The sequence below is a fragment of the Periophthalmus magnuspinnatus genome, chromosome 15 (genome assembly GCF_009829125.3).
Source record: "Periophthalmus magnuspinnatus isolate fPerMag1 chromosome 15, fPerMag1.2.pri, whole genome shotgun sequence".
In the NCBI taxonomy this organism is placed as follows: Eukaryota; Metazoa; Chordata; class Actinopteri; order Gobiiformes; family Gobiidae; genus Periophthalmus; species Periophthalmus magnuspinnatus.
The window spans coordinates 29,662,627-29,690,352 of record NC_047140.1 but is presented as its reverse complement, the minus strand read 5'-3'; the positions used below and the strand labels follow the sequence as shown (position 1 = coordinate 29,690,352).

The following is a 27,726-nucleotide window of genomic DNA, read 5'->3' as shown; positions in this document are numbered from 1 at the left end:
GTTGCATCATGATCCATGGCGCCGGCTCGTGGAGCAGGACTCTGTTGTGTTTGTGGAGTCTGGAGGCTTCTTTTCATCTCAGTATGAACACATTCAGATTTTGGATCTTCATCAGAAGTTCAACATGAATTTGCTGGTGTGAGTCATGTCCGCGCTGTTTGTCCAGGAGCTGAGAGCTGAATGGAGCCTGATAAATGTTTACAGGTAAATGTTTACAGGGAGCTAACGTCTACTATCATTTTCTTTGATAAAATGTGTTGATACACACTGTATTTGTAAAGTTTACTAAACGTGGCTGTCTTACTTGATAGTTCTGTAGGTCTCGTCGTGTCTTTGTCTTGTTTTGTCCTGTTTTTCGCTGTTGTTCGGCGGCGGTTGAAAGTTTGGCGCGTGACGTGACGGAGCCGCACGCGGAACCTCCGGTACTTTGTTGCTTAGCAACGGCCAAACTTGAGCGGGACCGTGATGAGCGCGTGCTCTCTCCTCCACAGACTCTAATGATCCCAGCATCACTAGAAATACAATGACAGAAATGACAGATGCTCTGTAAACAAAGGAAAGTCCCTGGAATTGATGTTATTCTTACACAGTTCTGTCAAAACTAAGAAACAGGACGAACTGTTTGGACAGTTTGAAATTAATGAGTCTTAAATGTTGATTTAGGCTATAGCCTACTGTCCCTGATGTTTGCAGATCGATTTAAAACAGGTTTATTCATCATTATCAGTGAAGTACAAACAGGGTTTATGAAAAATTGGCATATTAAAATCATAAGACTTATCCTTGATCTACTAGGTTACTTGATTTTAGTGTTTTAAATAAATTGTCATTGTTGTTCACTAACACAGTCCCTTTTGTCTACAGGTTCATTTTGTCCAATGACCTCAAAATCAAAGGCCCAGATCGCACCTCTGCCCCGGGCTGAAGTCTTTGCATACTGGGTGCTGTCCTTTGCTTCTCATCTGTATTCCTTCTATCATTTACACAGATTCTCCAAAGGTGTGAGAGGTTAAACTGTTGAAAAAGTGCTAAAATCACAAGCCACATAGCCCACATTGTTATTTATTTTTACTCCAGAACATGAAGTAAGTCTGCAAAAGGAATTCCAACTTGAGCAAGGTTTTATAAGCTATTTTAGGGTATGTAATGTATGTAATTTAAAATAACCCTATCAGAAATGCATTTTATTTCACAAATTGCTGTATTTCAGGACCCAAATGACTTTGAATGGACCTTTTGGACAGACTGGGCAAAGAAATCTTTACTATATAGTTTTTTTGGACATGGGGTGATCACAATATTGACGAGCCTTTTCTTCCCGAAGGTGGAAACTTTACTATTTTCTTTTGTTTTAATGATGAATATTTGAATAATTACTGTTCTCTGCTTCTCCCACAGCTGAAAGTGCCAGCCTCTGCAGTGTATAGCTTCATAGTGGCCAACAATGTACTGGGAGTAAAAGGAGTTTCTGTGCTTTTGCTTCACCTTTGCATCACTTTTTTAGTCGCCCAAACGAGAAAACCTGCATTGTGTTGGGCCTCCAGTCTCCTCCTGTTGTCCACCCTTCATTTTCAGCCATTACAAGAGATCCAGGTGAGGGGGATATAGTTACCATGACCATTTGCTGTATTTTTTGTTTGTCCCCTACACTGGAAATGAACACAAGATGGCACTACATACTAAAACACACACTTCTCCACACACCTCCACATATTAGCATGGACTTCAAGTAACCAGTATGTAGAGTGTACCACTGCATTTTTGAGAAAGTGCATTTATTCATAGACATTTAGCTGGATAGTTCAGTGTTCACCGATATGTAAACGTTATCCTGTCCTACTCCCACGCCATTGTATTAACGTAGTCTCGCCTGCAAACTAAGGGTTGTATTTTTAGGCTTGAGGGTTGATAGGTGATTATTATCTTCATATTGAAAATGACAGTCCATCTCTTTCCCTGCTGTGAGCTCGCACACCTGAGACGAGTGTTCACACAAGCCTGATGTTCGGTGTTCCTCGTTAGCAGCTGTCGTACTAGTCCAGCGGTTGTCATTATTCTGGGGAACTATTTAGTCATTGTTCCACAGCTAGATTGGCTCGCTTAATGAAACGCATCCACTTCTCTTATTGGCCATTCTATTTTTATGACATCTAAATCTGGCAACCCAAATGTCAGTATTTCTGTGACAGTTTGTGTCAGTGTCTAAAAAATAATTGGCCTTCTTATTGTTTCACAGAGAGGCTGGTATGAAACCGAGGAGGAGTACTATCTCCTTCTCTTCAGTGTTGCCGTGTGTGGTCTGCGATTTATCAGCTACAGCCTGGAGCATTGCTGGTGCCTCCCCGAAACTGGTCGCACAGTGCAGCTCTGTTGGTTGTTTTCCTATACTTTCTATCATCCCTTTTTCTACAACGGCCCCATTATCGCGTTCAAAGATTACATCCAGCAGGTAAGATACTCATTATCACACATGATTATTTATTAATTTTCTCTCATCTTCGATATTACAAAAAATGAATTATAGTTTTCCCCTTGTTGTTAACAGATAAAAGTTAAAAGTTAGGAGGTTGCCAGTTAAGACCACCTGTGGCTAAGCAGATGCGACTCGTTATTGGGGATATCACTTTCAGAGCTTGTGCCTGGTTCAGTGGTGCGGTCACTTATTGGATGCTGCGGGGGGTTACGAGTGGTGTTAACAAGTGTGACTCGTTCCCTTTCAACATTCAGATCTCTTTCACAGCTCTAACCTGAGCCGTTCTATAGCCTTTTGTGTGCGTTTTTAAAGGTTCTATATGACACGAAACTGACTCTCGTGCGCTTTAAGGCACGTTATAAAGCTGTTACCTCCTCAAAAACAGACCTGGAGTTGTGTTTTGCTTCATTCACACATGTTTAACCCTTTATTATTAGACGGTTAGTGGTAGTTTGCATGTTAACAGCTCCTTTTACTTTTTGTTTAGTACAAATCGGCAATTGAATGAGCTGAAATTACCCAAATGATTCTAGTGAAGGTGTATGGAGTTTCAAAACACAGCGGCGCACATGGCATCACAAGGTGGAACAGAGTTTTCTGTTTGAGAGAAGAACTCAGCCTAAATATTCAGGGTTTTGTGTGTTAAACGTGTGTGAATGAAACAAAACACAACTCCAGGTATGTTTTTTTTAAATGTTTTTTGATGAGAAAACAGCAGAAAACAACATAACACTGGCCCTTTAACTATGTGCTGACTCTTGTACTTCACAGATAAAAAGACCTGCAGACGACCTGTACAGAGATGGAGCAGTGTTTAAATTTGTGATTGTTCGAACTTTGAGAATTGCAGTGTGGTGGGGTATTGCCGAATACATGATCCATGCAATGTATATGCACGCAATTCAGAGCAATGAGACGTATTTGGAGATCCTTCCTCCTTGGGCTCTCGGTAAGTCCACATACGTGTAAATACTGTATCTAGAGCGTAGTAAAAAGTGCTTCGTAACATGTACTGAACGTGTTTATGAGATGCAAAAGTTCCAAGTCTTATCGCTCCCATAGGAACTTGAATATGCTGATTACTGATTTTTTTCGGGGCCTCTATTAAAGCACTATCGGCTTTCATGTTGTTTTCCCCCCATCAAACTGAACAGCAATTAAAAGACCCATATTACGCTATTTTCTGATCTATGTTATAATGTTTTTTCCTCATCAAAAACATACTGGAGTTTTGTTTAGTTTCACTGGCACACAAACACATAAAAACCTGCATATTTAGGCTGAGTTCTTCCTTCAAACCGAAAATACTATAGCTGTTAACTTGAAAACTACGACTATATGACATCACAAAGTGGAACAGAGCGTTTTGAGCTTTGGAGATGTAGACAGACTAATATGAAATGAAACAAAACACAACTCCAGGTCTGTTTTTGAGGAGTTAACATTTTAACATGGTGTAAAGCTAAAAGAAGAGTCAATTTTGTGTAATATAGCACCTTTTAACTGTAATATTATCTGTGACATTTGCTTTATGTCTTTGGATGAGACATTTAAAACTGTCCTCCATCTTGAAAGTAGTAATTTACTGTATATTTCTCACTCTGCATAGATAGTTCTGGTGTAAATCTTAAGCGTTTCTCCACCAATAATGCAGTATTCTTTTGTCATAGGTGGTCTGGCACTCGCCCTCGTCCAGTTCTTCTATGTGAAGTATTTGGTCCTCTTTGGTTTGCCGTCCATGCTGGCAGTGATGGATGGACTGATCCCGCCAAAGCTCCCTCGCTGTGTCAGCATCATGCACACTTTCACTGGAATGTGGAGGCAAGAGTTCATCCCTGTTAAATGTTTTAGCGTTGAACTAACCTGACAAAACGTGCTTGAAGTAGAGCTGATTCATTTATGTGTTAAGTGACACGTTCAGGCTCTTACATCCAAAATAACCCTAGAACCAAACGCCCACTACAAAATCAAATCGACAAAAAATCCAGTGATTCTTTTTGTCGGACAGGAGCGTTTGTTTACCTGTTTTACATATATCAGTTACTTCCTGTATCGTCCTCAGAAGCGTCACGTGATGGTGCAGTGACGTGTCTTGTAGGTTGCGTTACTTGCTTTTGCCAGACAATTCCACTAAAATAAATAGTTTTAAAGAATTTATTAAATACCGTGTCGTAACAGCAAAATAATAGTAAAATCATAATCATCTCGCGATCATAGACTGTATATATAAATGGACGTAGCTAACCTGCTAGCCGCCGCGTTAATAATAATAATAATAAAGTCGCTTCACAGTACATACAAGAATAAAATATCACAAAATTTACAGCATAAAATCAAATATTAAATCAATTTTGAACAGGTGAGTTTTGAGTTCTTTTTAGAAGGTGGGGAGGTCAGAGGTCACGGAGGGGTTTGGGCAGTGAGTTCCAGAGGGTGGGGGCAGCGACGGAGAAGGCTCTGTCCCCTCAAGTTCGGAGCTTGGTCCTACAGGGCAGGGACAGGAGGTTGGAGCTGGAGGAGCGGAGGGAGCGAGATGGAGTGTGGTGGTGGAGCAGGTCTGTGAGGTAAGGAGGGGCCAGGTTGTGGAGTGATTTGAATGTGATGAGGAGGATTTTGAAGTGGATGCGCTGAGGGACGGGGAGCCAGTGGAGCTTGTGGAGGACAGGAGTGATGCGGGTGTGGGTGAGGAGCCGGGCAGCGGAGTTCTGAATGTACTGTCGTCTGTTGAGGGTTTTGGATGGTGCACCGTAGAGGACGCTATTGCAGTAGTCGATTCTGGATGTGATGAACGCGTGGATGAGGGTTTCAGCGGCAGAGAAGGTGAGCGATGGGCGGAGACGGGCTATGTTTTTGAGGTGAAAGAATGCAGTCTTTGTTATATGCTTGACGTGGGGTTCAAATGAAAGAGTGGGGTCGAGGAGCACACCGAGGTTGCGGATGAGTGAGGATGGAGAGAGTGTGGTGTTGTCAAAGTGCAGGGTGAAGTGTTGTGAGGATTTGGCGATGTTGTGTGGACCGATGATGATGATGATGTCTGTTTTGTCGCTGTTTAGTTTGAGGAAGTTGTGATTCATCCAGTTTTTGATGTCTGTTAGGCAGTGGGTGAGAGTGGCGTGAATGCTGGGGATGATGGATGTCGTCAGCGTAGCAGTGAAAACGGAGACCGTGACGACTAGTGATGTTGCCGAGGGGGAGGATGTAGAGAATGAAGAGGAGAGGACCAAGCACCGAACCTTGGGGGACTTCCTGCTGCAGGGGGGCTATGGAAGAGGAGCAATGGTTGAAGTGGATGAACTGTTGCCGGTTTGTGAGGTAGGACTGGAGCCAGAGGAGAGCAGAGCCGGTGATGCTGAGTGAGTTTTTGAGGCGGGACAGGAGGATGGAGTGGCTGATTGTGTCGAAGGCTGCAGTGAGGTCCAAGAGGATAAGGATGGAGAGGTGGCCGGAGTCAGAGGAGAGGAGGAGGTCATTTTTGACTTTGAGCAGAGCTGTTTCGGTGCTGTGTTTGGGACGGAAGCCGGACTGGAAGGGTTCATAGAGACTGTTGGAAGTGAGGTGGGTTTGGAATTGGGCGGCGACGACACGTTCGAGGATTTTAGACAGAAAGGGGAGGTTGGATTTGGGGGATGGAAATTTGCACAGTTATCAGGGTTTTTTGAGGATGGGGGTGATAGCAGCCAGCTTGAGAGACTGTGGGACAGAACCGGAGGAGAGGGAGGAGTTTATGATTTGGGTGATCAGTGGAGAGAGTGCAGGAAGACAGGCTTTGATGAGAGGAGAGGGAATGGGATCCAGGGAGCATGTAGAAGTTTTAATGCTGGAAAAAAGTTTTGTCAGGTGAGCAGGGGAAATGGGTGTGAAGTGAGAGAGCTGTTGATGGGGTGGAGGAGGGTCAGGTGGAGCAGTGTGGGAGGAGGAGAGGCCTATTGAACTGTAAATGGAATCTATTTTGGACTGAAAGAAGGATTGAAATTGATTGTGTTTGTCAGTGGTGAAGGAAGATGAGGTGTTGTAGTTGGTTTTGGTTTTAGGAGTGTGTTTATTGTGGAAAAGAGAGCTTTGGGGTTATTGGAGCCGGAGTGGATGAGGTTGGAGTAATATTTGGACCGGGCGGAGTTTAGTGTGTCTTTGTATTGCTGTATGTAGCCTGTGTAGATTTGGAGATGGACAGTTAAACCAGATTTCTTGTACATTCGTTCCAGATACGAAGTGAGCATGTGTGCGCTTCCGGCTCCATCGACTCTGGCTCCAGTTCACTTTCTATTGCAAAACCGTGTCCTTTCTCTCTGTAACTGCTGCTGTCAGACTCGTCGCGCGGGTTAATACGAACATTTAAGACCAAAATGACATGATCCTGGTAGTTTTTATTTTACAATTTTGTCCGTAAATCAAGATATGAACATTAATAACAGACAAATCAGGCGCCTTCTTTCCCCCAGGTTGCGCCCGCTAGTGTTAGCAACAGATCTGATTGACAGCGTTGCTAAGCCCCCGCTCTCTGCTAAACCAGACCAGCGGTACAGGCGGGAAGGGGCATTACCTTAAACAACCTCGCTCCGGATTGGCTCTTTGGTTGCTATGATACTCATAGTCGTAATTCCTATTGTGCAACTCGGCTCCAAATTCGCCGCTATAACTGCTCTGGCCTTGATGAGCTTCATTTGACTGGAGCCGAACGCTACGGTTGACGTCACACTCCCTCAGTCCACTTCTTTATACAGTCTATGCTCGCGACCCCCGCTTCGGCAATCACAGTGAGTACAGCAAATTTGTCTCATCTTCTGTTATTACAAGCAATCAGACGCACAGGTCACCTCCACCACTGGCTTCTCCTTGACCTAATCTAAACTGACGTAGCACATTCTTCTCTCATCAAAAGAAAACGGATGTAAAAAATAAAAAGTTGAAATGGTCTTTTAGTAAAATCCACTCATTTGTTGTTGTGACACTTACAAAAGACAAACATACGCTGATATTCCAAAACACCCAAATACAGACCCTCACGTTTAACAGCTCATCAGCTCACAGTGAAAATCCTGTCAATACATAAATGTCAGTGTCCATATACACTGCCTGGCCAAAAAAAAAGTCACCAATTGGATTTAACTAAGCAAATATGTTGGGGTTGCTGCAGTTGGTCCGGTCTAGGTTCAGCAGAATGAGGTCAGCTGACACCTGAATAAACTGAATGACCAGGTTATTCCATCAATGGATTTTTTCTTCCCTGATGCATATTCAGAGATGACAATGCCAGGATTCATTGGGCTCAAATTGTGACAGAGTGGATCAGGAGCATGAGACGTCATTTTCACACATGGATTGTCCACCACAGAGTCCAGACCTTAACCCCATTGAGAATCTTTGGGATGAGCTGGAGAAGCTTTGTGCAGCGTCAGACTCGACCAGCATCAGTGCAAGAAGTGAAAAATTAATGCAACACTGGAAAATAAATCTTGTGACATTGCAGAAGTGAAATTGAAACAATGCCACAGAGAATGATCAAAAGTAAAGGCGGAACAACCAAATATTAGAGTGCGTGACCTTTTTTTTTGGCCAGGCAGTGTATTTAGAGCAGATTTTTCAGATCTTTAAAGCATGCTGTAGGTCAGGGTCAAACACATTTTCGCCGAGGGCCACATCAACAAAATGGCTGCTCTCAAAGGGCCAGATGTAAAATAAATCTAACTACTTTTTAATTTGTTAATTAACTGTTTCTGTATTTATTGCTTATTCAAGTTACAAATTTTGTGTATGCATTTTGCCAGAAATATGGCAGTGTAACTGCATCTCTTGATAAAATGAAATTTTTTAGACCATCGTATTTTTTAATGTACCCTGTCGAAGGCCACATAAAATGATGTGGAGGGCCACATTTGGCCCCCGGGCCTTGAGTTTGACACATGTGCTGTAGGTGTTTTCTTCTCATTTACCCTCACAAAGTTGTATTTGGAGTGATTCGTGCATGTTTGAGGAATCTTTAATCCTTTATTTTCAAGACGCATTTTGCTGATCAACTCCTGTTTTCTCCGCCACCGGTACACGCCCACTGTGACGTACTTACCTCGTTCTCCACTTTTATTTTCTGAATCGATGATACGTGTAGGATTCGTCAAGTTAAAAAAAATCCGCTGCTTGCTAATGTGACGTGTAGCTATCCATAAGAGGCGTGAAGACGTTTACACCAGCGTCAGCTCCCATTGTGCGCCGCAGTTTCCTAACGCAGACTTGTTTCTTTTATTAAGTCGTTTTAGATGAATATTGCGATTTAAAATGTGCAAATTATAACATAACGATCCACGGGTGTCACAGATTATAACTATTAAAAAGACTTATTGTGCTCGCCTGTGCTATAAACATAAAACAAAACAAAACCAACCATCAATTTTGCAATTCCTTAATGACCTAATCTAGTTTGGTGCAAGATACAACATCATTTCAATTCCTATCCAGTCCAATTTCTATTTTTCACTCAACATTTTGCGTTTGTGCGTCTCGCTGTAATTATAAAGGGTAAATTCCACGTCTAATGGCGAGCCCGTTTGCGAGTTCCGCTGTAAAAATTCATTACACTGACCAATGTGCTGACACCAACGCACTCCAATCTGAACTGTGTGTGCTGAGCTGGCCGATGTTGACGACACTGATGGAATGCATAAACCTGTCTCCCGCTAACATTGGCAAAACAGTATCCATTTTTATAGGCTGCAGGAAACAGACGCTCTTTTTAATTTTCCAAATGACAAACACCCAGTGCAAACATGCGCTCGCCACAAACTGATCATTTCTACCGTCTCTACTTGGCAAGTGAATTTTAGTATTATGTAAATCGGGTTTGTGAGTGTTGTTTTATTATTATTTTTTCTTTCCACTTAGGCATTTTGATGAGGGTCTGTATCGATGGCTCATCAGGTAAGAGAATTCTACAAGCACAAAAACCATAAAATGAAGATATCTTTCTGCCTCCCGCATCATTCATAAGACACTCCATATATTCATTAGTTTTACATATCGTTTACACCGTTTTAGACGTCTTTACGTGCCATTACATTGAGCGTAATTGAACAAAAGCGTGCCATTCTCCAGCTGCCAGTGCTTCCGCCTCTTGGATTGTGGAGTTGCATGTAGAATTTCTTATGGCGATTAAGCTACGAGTTGTGAGGTGAATGCTTCTCGTGTTGTTTTTATTGTCTCTAAACCTCAGGGAAAGCCCTCCTTAGCATTTAGCGTTATACTAGCTCACTTTGAGGTATGGATTTGTTGTGTGTTTTTTAATTGTTTAAACCTTAAAAATATAAAATCAACAGAGAAGTTGTCTTGAATCATAAAGTCTGGTTTTGCGCACAATCGTCAAAGTTGTTCCTCGTAGTGTCGTCTCGCCCTCAGCTGACAAATATAAGTACATACAGTGTATTTATACCAGCAAAACAATCATCGGTTTAGTCTAGACAAAGTGGCAGGAGGCGGCTAGACGCACAAACAAGAGACACACCCGAGCGTAACAACAGATGGCATTACGAAGGTTAGACCCATAATAATAAAAGTAAAGATTTAAGGTAAAGAAAGACATAGATTTGACTGATTTTCTGTATTTTTTATCTTTATTCATACAGAGAGCACTTGGGCTTTTTTGTCATTGGCTCCCAAACAAAACAACAAGAATACAAGTCCATATAAAAATTAAAAACAGGAGCAGGTGTGTGTTACCAGGTTATTAATTTGCTTTTCCTTGAAGTCTGTTCCAGTTTCGTGAAGCAAAGTTTTGGCCTGCTGAGAGGAAAAACTGTTTATTTGTATAATGTTAGTTGTAATATGAAGGCAGTCATATTTAGACCTATCATAATAATTACTAGATCGACTTGTCAATCAATGTGTTATAAATGGAACAATCATTTTAAGGGGTCAGCTTTTATCGTGGGGAGTTTTTCTTTGTAGTAGTGGGGAATTATGATGATTAATGTAAGATTTTAGCTGTTGAAGGTTTAATTATGGTCAAAAATGACACAAACTATTATTTAAAGGGGCCTATTTTCTGATCCATGTTGTGATATTGTTTTGTTTCGTTCACATGTTTAACACACAAACCCTGCATATTTAGGCTGAGTTCTTCTCTCAAACGGAAAACACTCTGTTCCACTTTGTGATGTCATCATGTGGTGATACAGGAAGTGCTCCGCTGTGTTTTTAAACTCCACACACCTTCACTAGAATCATTTGGATAATTTCAGCCCTGGATTTGCCAATTTCTATACAAGAAAAGGAGGTAAAAGGAGCCGGTAACTTGAAAACTACCACTTGATGACATCACAAGGTGGAGCATAGCATTTTGAGCTTTGGAGATGTTACAGACTAATAATAAAGTGTGACTCAAACATGTGTGAATGTAACAAAACACAACTCCAGTGTGTTTTTGAGGAGGTAACAACATTTTAATATGGCTTGAAGCTCATTTCTGCAGCTCAACGATATCGTACGTTTAGAATACTTTTTTGAATAATTCTGGTTTATGGTTTGGCTTCAATATTATCATTTATCGTCTATATTAACTTCAACAATATATCGCAGTTCAAAATGATGTTAACGTCAGGTCTAGTCCTATTCTCATACAGTAAAAGCTTTCTAATGTTATACCTCTTGTCATTTATCATGTGTAATTGGATCTTCGTGTTCGTAATTGTCCTTTCTGGTCTTATTACCTTGTTTAAAATGGATGCATTGATTACGTGGGAGTGGATTTCAAACAGAAGGAAATGGCAGACAGGTATTGTTCTACAGAATCTGGAACTTAAATTGCTAATGTTTCAAGTCCTCAGCTGTGTCCTTTTGTAAATAGTAGTATTTTTCTTAATGGCATCGTTTGCAATTATCCGAGTGCAGATGCGGAGCGATAGCCGTGACATAATACCCCAGCGCTGAGCCAGTGGAAGTGTTTTTTAAAAAGGTTTTAATGCAGTTTTGAAATTGTCTGAAGAGCACTAGCTGAGTGCGTAGGTGTTAAACGATGCGCTCCACACAACCGCGTGACACCACGTCTCCCAGGGCAGCGAAGTGGCTCTGTCTTTGTCGTGCCATTACGTCTTTAATGCCTCCATGCCAATTTCTCACAGGTTTTTTTTTCTTTTTTTCAAGATTGAACAATAGAAATGCTTTGTTTATGCCTGTATGTAACCTTAAAGGACCCAAAATATGACAATAGAGCATCATTCAGTTTTTTTTTCTGTTGCTGGGCTAAAAATAATGCATTGGTTTTATATAAAGTCTATGTGGACATATCGGCTTGTCAGCGCTTGATTCTAAGCAAGAGCGGGCATGGGCAGTACTCGGATGGGAGACCACTGGGAATATGAGGTGCAGCAGTGGCTCTAGTGCAAACCCGTTGTGTCCTTAGGCAAGACACGTCACCGTCCTCTCCTGGTATGAACGTGGCGTGTGCGAGTGTTGGTGGTCAGAGGGGGTGATGGTGCAGATTGGCAGACTCTCCCAGGGCATGTGTGGGTATTCACCTTTTTCGGGAAGTTGCCTTTGTCATTTGAGTTGTATTATTTTGTTTGGAGCTGCTGATCTCGACAGCAAATAGTTTCTCTGTCCCTTAGTTGAATGGACTCTCTACAGACTTGAACTCTATCTGCAAATGGATGAACATTAGTCCCGGACACATCTGCAGCCCGACCGTCCTGGGAGTGGATCTCTTCACTCTGTTTCTCCTCAAGGTTCCTGTTTTTCCCCTCTGAGTTTCCCTTGCTGAGAAGAGGGGGACACTTCTCCATTTGCTTGTTTTCTGTTGATTAATTTGCTCATCTGTTTCTGTTTCATTGTTGATTTTTCTAACTTTCTGTTGGTTAAATTAATTCTCATGTTCAGCCCTAAGAGGCGACTGCTGTTGTGATTTTGGGCTTTACAAAATTAAATTGAATTGAACTGAACTAGAGAGCCGTTTTAAATCCTCGCAGAGAATCAGCACAGTTTTGACTTGTTGTTGAACATAACCATCGAACATTTGACACAAACCAACCTACTTCATATTATATTTTAGCGCCAAAATTTTTCCCAAATTCTCCATTGAAAGGAACGGGATTTCCACTTAGCGCGGTTTAGTTGCATTTACGAAAAAAGTAGGCGGGGCTGAATAAGGTCAATAGTATTAGTTTACCACCACTTTGCATAGGACAATATTGAAATTTGGCATCACAGTTATCATGGCCAAAATAATTACGATTAACAATTATATCACGGTAATTATTAAAGTTGCTGCTTTAAAAATGTTCTAAATATGAAAAATTATAGTTTTAATATTAAGAATAAGTTCCATGTCAAGGCAAAGCAAGTTTATTTGTATAGCACAATTTGTACACAGTGCAATTCAGTGCTTTACAGAATAAAAAAGACATTAAAATCGCTCAAAACGTAAACAATTCTAGAGCCTGGACATTTAACATAACAAAGTACAGTACTATACCAGACCTCTACTTTGACAATAAGTGAAAACAACAACGATATCAAAGAGATTATTAGGGAATCGTATTTTTTCTGCACATTCTGGTGATGAAATGGCGATTATCATGATAAACAATATTATATGTCCCATCCCTGATCACCACCGAGAGCAGAGTGGATGAATAATGCAGTGTAAAGCGCGCGATGTAAACCTGTCTTAATAAAATACATTACTCTGATTATTACAGTCAGTAGGTTAATTATACCCCCCACGCTGGACTTAAGCTGCTGTTGCAACCACAGCTACTTCAATGCTAATGATTCATACTTTATCAGCCTCAGTAGCATGTCTTGTCCAAGCTCACAATGACAGTACACAGTTGTCGGAGCGGGCGTAGAACCACTAACCTTCTGGCTATGAGACTACTATCCCAGTCGCCCCAGTTTGTCAGTATCAGATCACAAGTATTCATCACAGTGTAGTATACAGTTGATTTAAAAATAAAAAACTAGCTTTGGTTTAGTTCAAAACATGAAATTTCCATCTTTGCAGAACATATTTGCTCCTTGATCTTTACAGAACTCCGTATGTTGATGTGCTTTGCCAACATCGCTCCATCTGTTTCTCTGCCTACTTTGGTCGTGCAATATGGCCACGATGTCCACTCCGTTTCAAGCTTAGAAAATGCTGGCTCATCTTTCAGGAATATTGATTAGCAGCAGGGTGGCTGAGATAATTAGTTCCTAGCTCAGCGCCACTGGACGTGTTTGCCAGTTAAATCTGATGCCGCAGTGTGTAAGGCCTGTCACGATAACAATCTTTGAGGTGCGATCATAGACATAGTGAGTGTGACGTCAGACGCAGCGTTCAGCTCCGGTTAAATGAAGCTCGTCGATTCTAGCAGTTGAGTTGACCGTGAGTATCATAGCAACCAAAGAGCCAATCCAGAGCGAGGCTGTTGAAGGTAACGCCCTTTCCCATCCTGTTTAGCAGAGAGCGGGCCCTTAGCAACGCTGTCAATCAAACCTGTTGCTAACGGTAGCGGGAGTGAGCTCAGGGAAAGAAGGCGCCTGATTTGTCTGTTGTTAACGTTTCATATCTTGATTTACGGATAAAATGGCAAAATAAAAACATCAGGATCATGTAGAGCAGGGTAATACGAACATTTTATGAGTGACAGCAGCAGTTACAGAGAGACGGATGACAGTTTCTCAATGTGAAGTGAATTGGAGCCAGAGTTGAAGGAGGTGGTAGCGCGCTTATGATCACTTCCTATTTGGAAAGTGGCGGCTAGCAGGTTAGCTCTGTCCATTAATATATACAGTCTATGGTCTGGTCACCGGTGAATCTCCCCGTTTTCAAATGGACGTGTTGACAATTAGATTAGCCAACCATATGGTCCCTCCGTATTGGAACTAATAAAGGAAAAAAAATATCACAGGGGCTTTATTTCCATCCATCCATCCATCCATCCATCCATTTTCTTCCGCTTATCCGGGGCCGGGTCGCGGGGGCAGCAGTCTAAGCAGGGACTCCCAGACTTCCCTCACCCCGGACACGTCCTCCAGCTCCTCCGGTGGGACCCCAAGGCGTTCCCAGGCCAGCCGAGAGACATAGTCCCTCCAGCGTGTCCTGGGTCTTCCCCGGGGCCTCCTCCCGGTGGGACATGCCCAGAACACCTCCCTAGGGAGGCGTCCAGGAGGCATCCTGAGCAGATGCCCGAGCCACCTCAGCTGGTTCCTCTCAACGTGTAGGAGCAGCGGCTCTACTCCGAGCTCCTCCCGTGTGACCGAGCTCCTCACCCTATCCCTAAGGGTGCGCCCGGCCACTCTGCGGAGGAAGCCCATTTCAGCCGCTTGTATCCGCGATCTTGTCCTTTCGGTCATTACCCAAAGCTCATGACCATAGGTGAGGGTAGGAACGTAGATTGACCGGTAAATCGAGAGCTTCGCCTTCCGGCTCAGCTCCTTCTTTACCACAACGGACCGATACAGCGACCGCATCACTGCAGACGCTGCACCGATCCGCCTGTCAATCTCACGCTCCATCCTTCCCTCACTCGTGAACAAGACCCCGAGATACTTGAACTCCTCCACTTGGGGCAGAGACTCACCACCCACCCGGAGAGAGCAAACCACCTTTTTCCGGTCGAGAACCATGGCCTCGGATTTGGAGGAGCTGATTCTCATCCCAGCCGCTTCACACTCGGCTGCAAACCGCCCCAGTGCTGCAGGTCCTGGCTTGAAGAAGCCATCAGGACAACATCATCTGCAAACAGCAGAGATGAAATCCTGTGGTTCCCAAACCAGGCCCCCTCCGGCCCCTGGCTGCGCCTAGAAATTCTGTCCATAAATATAATGAACAGAACCGGTGACAAAGGGCAGCCCTGGCGGAGTCCAACATGCACTGGGAACAGGTCTGACTTACTGCCGGCAATGCGAACACAGCTCCTGCTCCGGTCATTTATTTCTTCTTGCTCCTGGTATAAATTCGGGGATTGACTCCCGCCTCTTCCCTTTGCAAACCCGTATTGGGAAGAGGTCAGTCAGTAATCCCTCAGTCGTCCAGGTCTGATCCTTAGTAAAATCCAAAAGTACAATCTGTGAAGTGAAGAGTGAAGACGTTTCGCTGCAGTTCTGGTCGAGGTTTAATACAGCGTGTCCATGAAGTGTCTTTACAATTTAAAACAATTATTACAAAGGCGGTTGATCAGATATCTTAATCAAACTCTGTTGTCCTCAGTGGTTTTCAAAGTGTTTGACCTCATTTAATCCACTTCTATATGGGAAACATTTGTCACATGAAGCACATCGAGACGAGACTGGATTTCTTGCCATGTTTTGCTGTAGCAGAACCTCATCAATGGTTCAGTTTCATCTGTATCTTTGGCTTTAGTTACGTCCCGTATCTTTGTTCCATACATGAAATCTTTAACACAGCCTCATAAAAAGAAGTCCCGGGGTGTGATATCTCGGGGAAACGTGGCGCAAACAGAACTGGTCCATCCCTTCCATGCAACGGTCTGGAAATGTTTGATTGAGGAACTCACAAACATGCAGATCCCAGTGTGATTTAACACTTTTATAACCACTGAATACAACAGTTCCATGTTTGAACAACTGTTATAGTGTTGTACTTTGTTCTGAATGAAAACCACAGTGATTCAGAAGAGATGATCTTAAATATTGACCCCCAAAAATAGCGTTCCATTTGTCATGTAACGAACGATAAGTCGATGTATTTCTTCTGACAGTTTAAGCTGACGGTTTAAAAATGTTATGGATATTAATATTTATAATGTGAATAATATTTAAGCAACGGTTTTATCCAGTTCAGTTCAAGTTTGTTTATTTTATAGCACATTTAAAAGAACTTCAGCCGACCAAACTGCTTAAAAAAAACCCCCAAACATACAGATAACATGGTGCATTTATATTGTTTATCGCTCCTTCTCTAGTCGCACAATGTACCAATTATTTCCTCCCTCAAACCAGTTCAAGATTTCCTTTCTCAACATCAGAACAAGAACATCCCGGGACAATATAGCTCCGTGATGGGTCGCCTCAAGCGTCTCCGTCGTCTATAGTAGAAGTCTGTAATGGATGTGGAGTCTATAGGATGGACAGCTCCAACACTCGAGTCTCTTGTGCAGCTGCTGTATAAATTGAAAAGGGGAGAGCATAAATTAGTTGAAGTGGCTCTATTTTTGCGCTAAATGCCAGAGCGATGTTTATTTGATGAAAACTCCAGTGAGGTCATCGTGTAATAACAGTGACAGGTGCTGTTTGTAATATCGGGCCGTAGTTCTCCGCTTATGACCTTTTGTTTTGCTGTACGTCGGCATTGTGTCTATAATCCATCAAACTTACTGTGGTCGGACCTAATTAACTGGCTGTGGATTGCAAACAAATGTTCTGCATTAGGTGAAACGGATTCATTTCCTAATAATTATCTTGTTTTGAGTGACGTTATTTTATTAGATTCATTATAATGGCTGTCTGCGAATCCAAACATCAACCTCAACTTGTATTTAAAAAAATCTAACTTCTAACCTTGGACACACTCTCTTCAATTCAATGTTTTGTTTTTGGTTTTTTTTACTACTTTTTACATTTTATATACACACAGAAGACGTCAAATATATGAAGCAAGAGGCATGGAATTATGTAGTAAAGAAAAGTAAATAACTACATAAAAAAAAAAGTGTATTCAAATCCTTTAGTAGAGTTTAAATGATTTTCTTGATTACATAACTCCATATATCTTACTTCATATATTTGATGTGTTCTGTAAGTATTTAAAATGTAGAAAGTCGTAAAAATAAAGAAAAAAAAACATTAAATGAGAGGGTGTGTTCAAACTTTTGACTGGTAGTGGAGAATAAATAAAAATGGTACTACTTCATAATAACTACACCTTAATTCAGTGGACTCCAACCTCTGGCCCAGGGACTTGTACCGGGCCGCACAAAAACAGTAAATAATTTATCAGCGACCGCATCTTCTCCGACGTAACTTTCGTCCGCTAATAAGCTCGTCCGTAGATATATTGTGAAAATCCTGTTGGAAATCGCCACAGAAATTTTATATAACGGCGAGTTTATTATATCTGTGCTCGATCTGCTCTTGTCTCCACGACGACGTATCACGTAAAACGCATCAGACACGACGCACAAAAGTAGAGCCACAAGCGAGTGAAAATGAGCCGAAAAAAAAAAAAGGACAAAGGGGAAAAGGCCAAGAAAAAGAAAGCTAAATTTAACAGACAATATTAGCAGTCCTACTTAAAATATGAGTTTGTCGCTACAGGTGAGTCTCACGCGCCGAGTCCGCTCTGCGTAATAGGCGGGGAAAAGCAAACGAGGCAAATGAGACCTTCAAAACTGCTTCGGCACATGGAGACTAAGCACCCGGGATTAAGATAAGCCTTTAGAGTTTTTTGAAAGAAACAAACATGAACAAGAAAGAAAAACGAAACAAGCGCAGGGCTTCACTGATTCAGCGTATAGTGAGGTGTATTTTTTATGCCTTTTAACTTATTTTTGGCCATTTTTATCTGCCACGCGTAGAAGACTTGTCCGTGAAAATAAAACCTACATTATTCCGGTTTGTGGAGCAAAAAAGGTTGGGGACCCCGGCCTTAATTAGTCTCCATAATGAACAAATGGTTTATTAAGAATGATTTGGGCTTATTAAGGGGTTAAGGTGAGTAGTAAGTAGTTTCTAAGCTCTTAAATAAATAAATCTTTGTTCATAATGAATCAAGTGTTTCCATGTTTTATTAAGGCTGTGGTTATTTTAAAGTGCTGCTGTTAAAACTACTAAAATAATTGAAACTTGTGAATTCAAGCCATTGTGACTCCTATCGTTATTTACAGCTTTTCTCTTGTCCAGATACATCTACGTCCCATTGGGGGGTTCTCGCCGTGGTCCTCTTTATAAAGTGTTGTCCAGCGGTTTGGCGTTTGGATTCGTCTGTCTGTGGCACGGCGGTCACGACTACTTACAGTACTGGGCGCTCATGAACTGGGCTGGCGTGCTGGTGGAGGGCGGAGTGAAAACGCTCTTATCCTTGCCGCTAATTCGCTCTTTCATTGTAAGTTCTATTTACAGCACACACATATACACTACACATATATAAAGCCGCTGTAACCTTTTCTCCTTCTCCGCTGACCTGTCACACGCTATTGATACTTACTGCAGCTGATGTCGTCGACGTTCCCTGGGGGTGTGACGCTAACTGGAAGCACTGCTCTGTTAGAAGTTGTGTTAGTCACGTTAGGCCGACCTAAACTAACCTAATCTGAGCTTTAATTTAACACAATCTGACCATAAACAACCGACTGAACTGGAACTACAACAGGTGACATGATTTCTTAAATAAGTTTCTCACGCATTAAATTGCAGTAACAAGTTAGCTCGCATTAGCATTAGCATTAGGATCGTTCGTATTGATCACAGGCTCCTGAAACTGTCCTGTTTAAATCCATTTTTGTATTTTTTTTTCTTCAGTTTGACTGTGTTTACGTCACACTCATTTTCACCGAGGGCCACATCAGCAAAATGGCCGCCATGAAGGGCCAGATGTAACTGTACGGCAGTGTAAATATCACTAAATGTAACTGAATGTCGACATAGACTGTACTAACCCCGCCTCATAACACAAAAAACAGACAGTTTTTCTCCTCAAAGCACAAACTTGTATTCACCTTCACCTTTCTTCCTTCCAACTTCCTTCCACGCTGACAATTTTCCTCTTCATGAACATTTTGTGATGATTATTTGCAAATATTTCTCACTTCATTGCTCTCACTTGCTGGGAAAATCTCATTAGTTTATTGTCAGTGCACACATTAAAACAGTATAGGCTTATTTTAAAATGACAGTCAGGCCTTTTAATTTAACTTCTCGCGGGCCTTGAGTTTGACACATGTGACTTAGACTATACGGATGGAGCTGGAAGTGCGCCCAATTCACTTTACATTGGAAAACCGTGTCCCGTTTCTCCGTAACTGCTGCTGTCACTCGTCATTTTGGTCTTAAATGTTTGTATTAACCCTCTACATGATCCTGGCGTTTTTACTTCACTATTGTGTCCGTAACGCAAGATATGAACATTAATAACAGACAAATCAGACGCCTTCTTTCCCTGAGGTCAATCCCGCTAGCGTTAGCAACAGGTTCGATTGACAGCGTTGCTAAGCGCCCGCTCGCTGCTAAACCAGCGGTGTGAGTGGGAAGAGGCGTTACCTTCAACATCCTCGCTCCGGATTGGCTCTTTGGTTGCTATGATACTCGCTGTCGGAATTCCTAACGTGCAACTCGGCTCCAAATTAGCCGCCATAACTGCTCTAGCCTCGATGAGCTTCATTTGACTGGAGCTGAACGTTGTGGGTGACGTCACACTCACTTAGTCCACGTCTTTACACGTCTATGGTGTTTGCTAATGTACGCTTTGTGTCACCACGGTAACTGCCAAACATTCCTCCAATAGAGACACATGTAGAACACCCCCAGACGTCACTGCAGAGTATCAATCGGGATTTACAATGAAGATCCGCCATTTTATGTAATGAAACGTTTAATTTTAGTTTTATTAATGTGATGCAGTTTAGGGAAAAGATCTTTGTTGAAATCATAATAAAGTCTCATGACATTTTAGTTTAATTTTTTACACGTTAGGCTACGTACAGGGCCTAAAAGCCAAAGTAAACCTGACAGCGATGGCGTCTGGTGGGTCTGTTGTTTTCTTATTTATTCGCTCATTTCCCAGGAGCGTCATTTTTCTGCAGCCACGAGGAGACGCTGCGCTGCCCTTCTGTGTGCCTTTTCCACCGCCATGCTCATCCTGTCCAATCTAGTGTTCCTCGGAGGGATCCACGTTGGCAGAATCTTCTGGAAGAGGGTTTTTATTCGAGGTAAAGCGCTCACCGGCAAGTTCACTCAGTGGGATTTGTGTAAGCCCCTATTTCACCGGATTGTTTTAGGAATCGTTTGCTTGGTGCGTTGCTGTGGCGTTATTAGTGTCACAGTTTTTATTCTAAATTTGGCTAATGGTTCTTCAGTGTGCGTAGCTGTACGTAGATACAGGGGCGGTGCCGGAGGGGGGGGCTTGAGGGGGCACTAGCCTCCCATAGAACGGTCAATTCTCCCCAAAGATTTTTCTCCTACGTTCATAGCACATCCAATCATGACTAAAAATGCTGTTCAAAATTTTCCAATAAAAAATAATTCCATATTATCTTTTATAAATCACTACAGGAGCTAACTACATTTAAGCTAGTTTAAAACAGCGACGCTAACGTGGTAAGAAGGTGGGGGGGTACGCTAACTTGTTAAAAGCCTTAGCGCCCCTTTAGCTCCTCCATCCAAAATATAACCAAATATGCAAATAACTGGTAAGAGATGTATTTAGAAGTAGATCTGTCACAATAACACGTTTTGAAGCACGATATATCGACACAAAGATGTACAGCGATAAACGATAATATTGAAACTACTTTACGCCACTGACACAATTAAAATAAAGCAGGATAATCCCAATAAAAACATTTTAAATAGACGGATTTAAAAAACACGAGCTGCAACTAATAGTGTAATATGGTAGTAGTAGTAGTAGTAGTAGTAGTAGTAGTAGTAGTAGTAGTAGTAGTAGTAGTAGTAGTAGTAGTAGTAGTAGTAGTAGTAGTAGTAGTAGTAGTAGTAGTAGTAGTAGTAGTAGTAGTAGTAGTAGTAGTAGTAGTAGTAGTAGTAGTAGTAGTAGTAGTAGTAGTAGTGCAACCCTCTACAGCTCAGATTTTACAAAAAAACTCAAAAATAACAAAAATCTCCCCAATTTTGCGAAGAAAAAGTTCCCATAATAAATATTGAACGTCTTCTGTTTTAATGTTAATTTTGATGATTATTTGTGATTATTTATGTTTTGATTTGTGTGATTTTAATGACTTTCTTATTCTGTAAAGCACTTTGAATTACTTTGTGTACGAATTGTGTTATACAAATAAACTTGCCTTGTCTAGTAGGAGTAGTGGTAGTAGTAGTAGTAGTAGTTGTAGTAGTAGTAGTAGCAGCAGCAGCAGCAGCAGCAGTAGCAGTAGTAGTAGCAGTAGTAGCAGTAGTAGCAGTAGTAGCAGTAGTAGTAGTAGTAGTAGCAGCAGTAGTAGCAGTAGTAGCAGTAGTAGTAGCAGTAGTAGCAGTAGTAGCAGCAGTAGCAGTAGTGCAACCCTCTACAGCTCAGATTTTACAAAAAAACTCAAAAATAACAAAAATCTCCCCAATTTTGCGAAGAAAAAGTTCCCATAATAAATATTGAACGTCAAAAATACAAACATTACTTCAACTTTCATATATTGAACGATGAGCTGATGTAGTAATTCTGACGATGGTTAATGTAGGAGACGATCAGAGCGACCCAGATATTCGTGTTACTTTCTCTTTATTTGTCTCCTCTGGTTCCTAAAGCAAAATGGCAGCCGCTCCTGGAGTCTGTTTATCCTGGATCGGCTCTGGCTCTGAGCTGCAGTCGGCTCACTCAGCACCGCAGACACACGGCTCAGAGCACAGGCCACTGTAATCTGCTTCTGATCTGATCTGAGTTTGAACACACTCTCGGTTTTAGACAAAAGCTTTGTCTTAGATTAAAAAAAACAATCAAACTCAGCTGCCTCCGTGTGTGTGCTTTAGATCCTGCACAAATTGGCCTGAGATTCACTCGATTTTAGCTGTGCACGATTGGAAGCCTGGATTTCGGCCAATCAGCACCCAGCAGGCGGCCTTTTCCAGTTTGGAAATGGGAGATGTGAGTCAGTACTGTCCAAAATCTGGCAGGAAATTGAGTTTGAAATATTAAATAGTACTAAGAGGTTGATGGGGTCATGTTTGTTTACTTTGTTTAAGGGAATTTTAACCTATTTATTATTCTAAAACATCCACATTGCTCATTTAAGTTTAAATAAATACGAGCTACAAAACCTAAAACATCTACTTTGTGAACAGGTCCCTTCTGTTTATTTATTATCTTTAAAAAAACTGAGCAGAGCGTTTCTTTAATGGGATTTGAAATGTTAAAAAGACCATATTACGCTGTTTTCTGATCTGTTATAATGTTGTTTCCTCATCACAAACAGACCTGGAGTTGTGTTTTGTTTCATTTTTGTTGTATTTTTCTTCTCTCAAACTGAAAACACTCTGTTCCACCTTGTGATGTCATCAAGTGGTGATACAGGAAGTGCCCCACTGTATTTTTAAACTCCACACACCTTCACTAGAAACATTTGGATAATTTCAGCCCTGGATTTGCCAATTTCTCTACAAGAAAAAAACGTAAAAGGAGCTGTTAACTTGGAAAACTACCACTTCATGACATCACAAAGTAGAACAGAGCGTTTTGAGCTTTGGAGAAACGTGTGAATGAAACAAAACACAACTCCAGGTCTGTTTTTGAGGAGGTAACAGCATTAGAACATGGCTAAACATCGCTTACAAGAGTCACTTTTGTGTAATATAGGACCTTTTACAACAATTTTGTACAAATAAAACAATTATTAACTTGAATCTTGTCACAAATGGATCTTGTGCTCTTAGATTTAAAGCCACACAGTGAACAGATTTGAATGCAGTTCCTTATGTCTGTGTGAGTAATATAGCCCTGAGGGGAGTTGCTGGTCCGCTTCATTACCGTCAGATCAATGTCTTTAAATCAGCCTGCCTGTTATCTTAACTGCACTCTGACCTCTCTAATGTAATGTCTCAGGCTCTTCAGCACCACGGGGATTTGGACGGAACTCTGCGGCGTGTCAGGGCTTTGAGGAACGCAGGGGTTTGGTGAAGTTTGGGGAATATTTTACTTAGATTTAGTAAATCTGCTTCTTTTAATACAGTGGTCTCTCGTTTATCGCGGGAGTTACGTTCTAAAAATAACCCACAACAGGCGAAATCTGTGAAGTATCAGCTTTATTTTTTTTACATTTATTGTATGTTTTTTGTCTGTAAAACCCCTCACCACACACTTTATACACTTTTCTCACACAGGGGTTAACATTTTCTCACATTTCTCTCTCGTTTAAACTCTCTCAAAGTTCAAACCTTTGTCGGTGCAGAACGTTTCATCGACATTGTGGGTTTTGTCGGGGAGAAAACAAATTGCAAACGTACAGCACTTCAGAGTCACACCGCGATCCAACGTTTGTGCGTGTCGTGCGTCCTGATTGGCTGTTGGACTGTAGACCATTGTCCATCAGTCTCCTCCGTGCCGTGTCTCCTGTCCAGTACAGAATGTGTTCAGACAAATTTACATAAACGTCGGATCGCGGTGTGACTCTGAAGTGCTGTACGTTTTGCGATTTGTTTTCTCCCCGACAAAACCCACAATGTCGATGAAACGTTCTGCACCGACAAAGACGCCTACGAAGGTTTGAACTTTGAGAGAGTTTAAACGAGAGAGAAATGTGAGAAAATGTTAACGCCTGTGTGAGAAAAGTGTATAAAGTGTGTGGTGAGGGGTTTTACAGACAAAAACAGAGAGAATAATGTAAAAAATTTAAATGATACTTCGCGGATTTCGCCTTTTGCTGGTTATTTTTAGAACGTGACCCCCGCGATAAACGAGGGACCACTGGTATTGTCCTATTGAAATATTATGTAAACAGTCGCATCTAAGTTTTTTCTGATTATTAATTATTTCGCAGGTTTTAACACAGAAAATTATGCTTAAAAGATAAAATATAGATTCAGAGTTATAACTTCCATCTTCAAAATTCAACAGTTGCGCTTTTCCACCTTCAAGTCACTCAAAGCTCTTTACATCAAGAAACCACTCACACATTCACACACCAGTGTTAAGTGTCTTGCCCAAGGACACAATGACAGTATTCATTTGTGGGAGCTGGAATTGCACCACCAACCTTTGGATTAGAAACACTCTACCAACTGACCTACTCACATAGAAGTTTATAGGGAGGTCTCCAATGGGATAGGGACATGTTTGGTATTTTTGTCTATTAAAAAAATGTAAAAATAAATACATAAAAATAAACTAAAAATAAATAAATACGTAAAAATAAGAAATAAATTAATAATAATAATAATAATAATAATAATAATAATAATAATAATAATAATAATAATAATAATAATAATAATACATTTCTAACTTGGAGTGTCAGTGGCTTTTGTTAAAATGCACACCACAAATCTGCTTTCTGTCCCAGTGAAATGTAAACACTACATTTGAATTACTTTCTGTTAATCTGTGCAGGTTTTAACACAGAAACTTGTGCCAAAAAGACGATAAAATGTTACAGCAAAAGACGATCTGTCTGAAGGGAGGAGCTAACTACACTGAAACTGTGAATATCTATTGTCTCCAGTTTCAGCCTAAATGATTCCATCCTCAAACCCAAAATAAACAGAAACAAAGAGAACAATAGGGGGTCGTTAAAGGTTGAACGGGCTCGTTAGGCCGAAACTGAAGATGTTTTTAGTTTCAGGGGAGTTAGCTCATCTCTTCAGATAAATATAAGGCAGTGTCCACCAGTAATCTGACCAAAACTGAAGAAGCAGCAAAACATCTTCACACCTACGATTTGTCCACAGATTTGTTGACGGATTTAAACTTCGTCTTTTGCTATGGATCAGCTTTGTCTTCAAAATTCAGCAGTTACTCTAAAAATCCATTGATTAACTGATACATGTCACTAAATGGTCAAAGTTCTTTAGGTAACACAGGTTTATTTGTACAGCACAATTCACACACAAAGTTATTCAAAGAGCTTTACAGATCAAGAAAGACGTTAAAGCCCCAAAACAACAAATCAAAACATAAATAATCACCATAAAATTAACTTTGAAAGGCTTTTATTCCGCACTCTTCATGTCAGAGATGTACTTTGGCGCTTTATCCATTCACACACACATTCATACACCAGCGTACAGACACAACGGGGGGCGAGGTGGAGGTGGAGGTGGGTTAAGTGTCTCGCCCAAGGACACAACAACAATAACAACATTCATCTGTGAGAGCTGGACAAACACTCAAACCAACTGAGCTCCTGTCTGTTCGTCTTTTTCCGCTCTTTTTGCGCAGACACGCTCCAAAAATCTGATGTAATTTGTTTGTTTTTTTTGTTTTTTTGATGATTCCAGTGATCAGATTTTTACTGGCCGTGTATTTAAACGCTGTGAAATGTTCTGTACATACCGGGGGAGAGTGTGACGGCTTGGCACAACCGCAAATACTGCTCATAGTTAATGCAGCGCCTCTGGCCATAAAGGGTTTAAATGATTAATTTGCATGTCAAAAGTACTTCGAGCCTCAAAGTGTTCAAGGAATTATTCAGGCTTTTTATATTAATGGCGCAGCGTATATGCCATAGTATTAAACATTTAGCTTGAATAAGGAACCCATTTGTCAAAAGAAATGGCTCTGTTTAGTTCAGTTAAGTGTTTTTGTTGACTATAGATGTATGCAAATATGTGTTGGCTCAGCACGGTCCTACGACAACGTACCGCGAGGCAGAACGAGCCGACGTGCGAATACATTTTTTACATGAATAGGAGAGAATGGTCCATTGAAAAGCATTGTGTGTGCAGGTGCAGGTTCCCGGAGACAATCCATTTGAGGAAGAGACAGCTGTCCTTACCTGCGAAGGACTAAGACGCTCGAAATAGAAACGCAGAGTAACATCGGTTTTGCATAATCCTCCAGAGAGGCTTTAAGTGTTATTGTTTCATCCGTCGCGCTTTTTATGAACCTGATTATCGCAAATGTGTCTAGATTTATTGTGAAAATACGTTATCGGTTTAAAAAGTTTGGACCTAATCCTCACAGAAATGGACAAAACTGAAAAGACTGTGATCATATTTAACCGTTTGTGAAATACGTGGGTGGCCGCATCGTGTTCTTGGGGTTGTTTTGCCGCAGGAGGGACTGGTGAGACGTTAAGAACGTTACGTGGAAATACTGAAGCAGCGTCTCAAAACATCAGCCAGGAAGGTAAAGCTTGGGCGCAAAAGGGTCTTCTAAATGGACAATGACCTGAAGCATACTGCCAAACTGGTGACAAAGTGGCTTAAGGGTAACAAAGTCAATGTTTTGGAGTGGCCATCACAAAGCTCTGATCCCAGGCTTGGACAGATCTGAAAAGGCGGCCGACAAATGTGGCTCAGTTACACCAGTTCTGTCAGGAGGAAGGGGCCAAAACTTCTGGCAACGTTTGACCCAAGTCACACAGTTTAAAGCCGGGGTTCAAACACATTTTCACCGAGGGCCACATCAGCAAAATGGCTGCTCTCAAAGGGCCAGATGTAAAATAAATCTAACAAATTTTTTAACTTGTAAATTAACTGTTTCTGTATTTATTACGTATTCAAGTTACAAATATTGCATATACATTTGCCTTGATGTAAAAATATGGCTGTGTAACTGTGTATCTCTGGATGAATTGAGATTTTAAGACCATCACAACTTTTAATTTATCCTGTCGACGGCCACATGAAATGATGTGGAGGGCCACATTTAGCCCGCGGGCCTTGAGTTTGACATGTGGTTTAAAGGCAATGGTACTAATGAAATCAATGTAAAACTCTAATGAAAAACTGTCTAAAAATATTCTTCTCTCATTATTCTGGCATTTAGCAAATAGAAATAATTTTGATAATCCTATTTGACCTAAAAACGGGAAAAGTTTAGTCTATTTTCATGTCAGACAGTGCGAAAAAAAAAAAAAAGAAATGATATGTGTCTTTTTTACATAGTGTGTGTAAACTTCTGGTCCCAACTGTACTTCATAACCGTTGTCCTTGGTTTCAGGCTGGTCCAGCGTTGCGCCCCCCATGCTGGTCTTCCTCTACTGTTTCGCACAGATTGGACTTGAGCGGACCTCCCCTCAGCAGGAGTCACCTTGACTTTGCTTAACAGCGTAAATGAGTGCGACCGGAAAGAACGGCACGCTGAGTCCAGGAGGTCGTGGTCAGTAGCAGCCGGACTATGAATAACACTGGCTCATGCCCATAAATCTGGCTTAGTTATCCTACCTGCTGAAGTATTTGTGTTTACTGTACCTGCTGAAGTATTTGTGTTTACTGTACCTGCTGAAGTATTTGTGTGTACTGTACAATAATGCATCAGTTCATGTTGTGTTAAAGGTCCTATATTATGCAAAACTGACTCTTGTGAGCTTTAAGTCACGTTATAATGCTGTTATCTCCTCAAAAACAGACCTGCAGTTGTGTTTTGTTTCATTTCGTGCATGTTTTTTACAAGCCAGTCTACATCTCCAAAGCTCAAAACGCTCTGTTCCACCTTGTGATGTCATGAAGTGGTA

The 27,726-nt window shown here is 41.3% G+C and overlaps 1 protein-coding gene across 1 annotated transcript; it reads left to right on the top strand.

Moving 5' to 3' along the window:
- Positions 1-153: 153 nt before the first annotated feature.
- Positions 154-27,576, top strand: hhat (hedgehog acyltransferase). The gene is made up of 12 exons (XM_033980242.2): positions 154-204; positions 865-999; positions 1,078-1,139; positions 1,211-1,324; positions 1,399-1,593; positions 2,237-2,449; positions 3,245-3,422; positions 4,144-4,294; positions 9,347-9,382; positions 18,299-18,500; positions 20,178-20,322; positions 27,213-27,576. Exons 1-12 carry the CDS (start codon positions 195-197, stop codon positions 27,305-27,307), a joined length of 1,536 nt encoding a protein of 511 aa, XP_033836133.1. The 5' UTR covers positions 154-194; the 3' UTR covers positions 27,308-27,576.
- The last annotated feature ends 150 nt before the right edge of the window (positions 27,577-27,726 follow it).

Excerpts from the sequence above, each read along its gene's own strand:
- hhat (XM_033980242.2), top strand. Across the intron at positions 1,594-2,236 it reads AGCCATTACAAGAGATCCAG|AGAGGCTGGTATGAAACCGA; the intron begins GTGAGGGGGATA and ends ATTGTTTCACAG. Across the intron at positions 18,501-20,177 it reads CGCTAATTCGCTCTTTCATT|GAGCGTCATTTTTCTGCAGC; the intron begins GTAAGTTCTATT and ends CTCATTTCCCAG.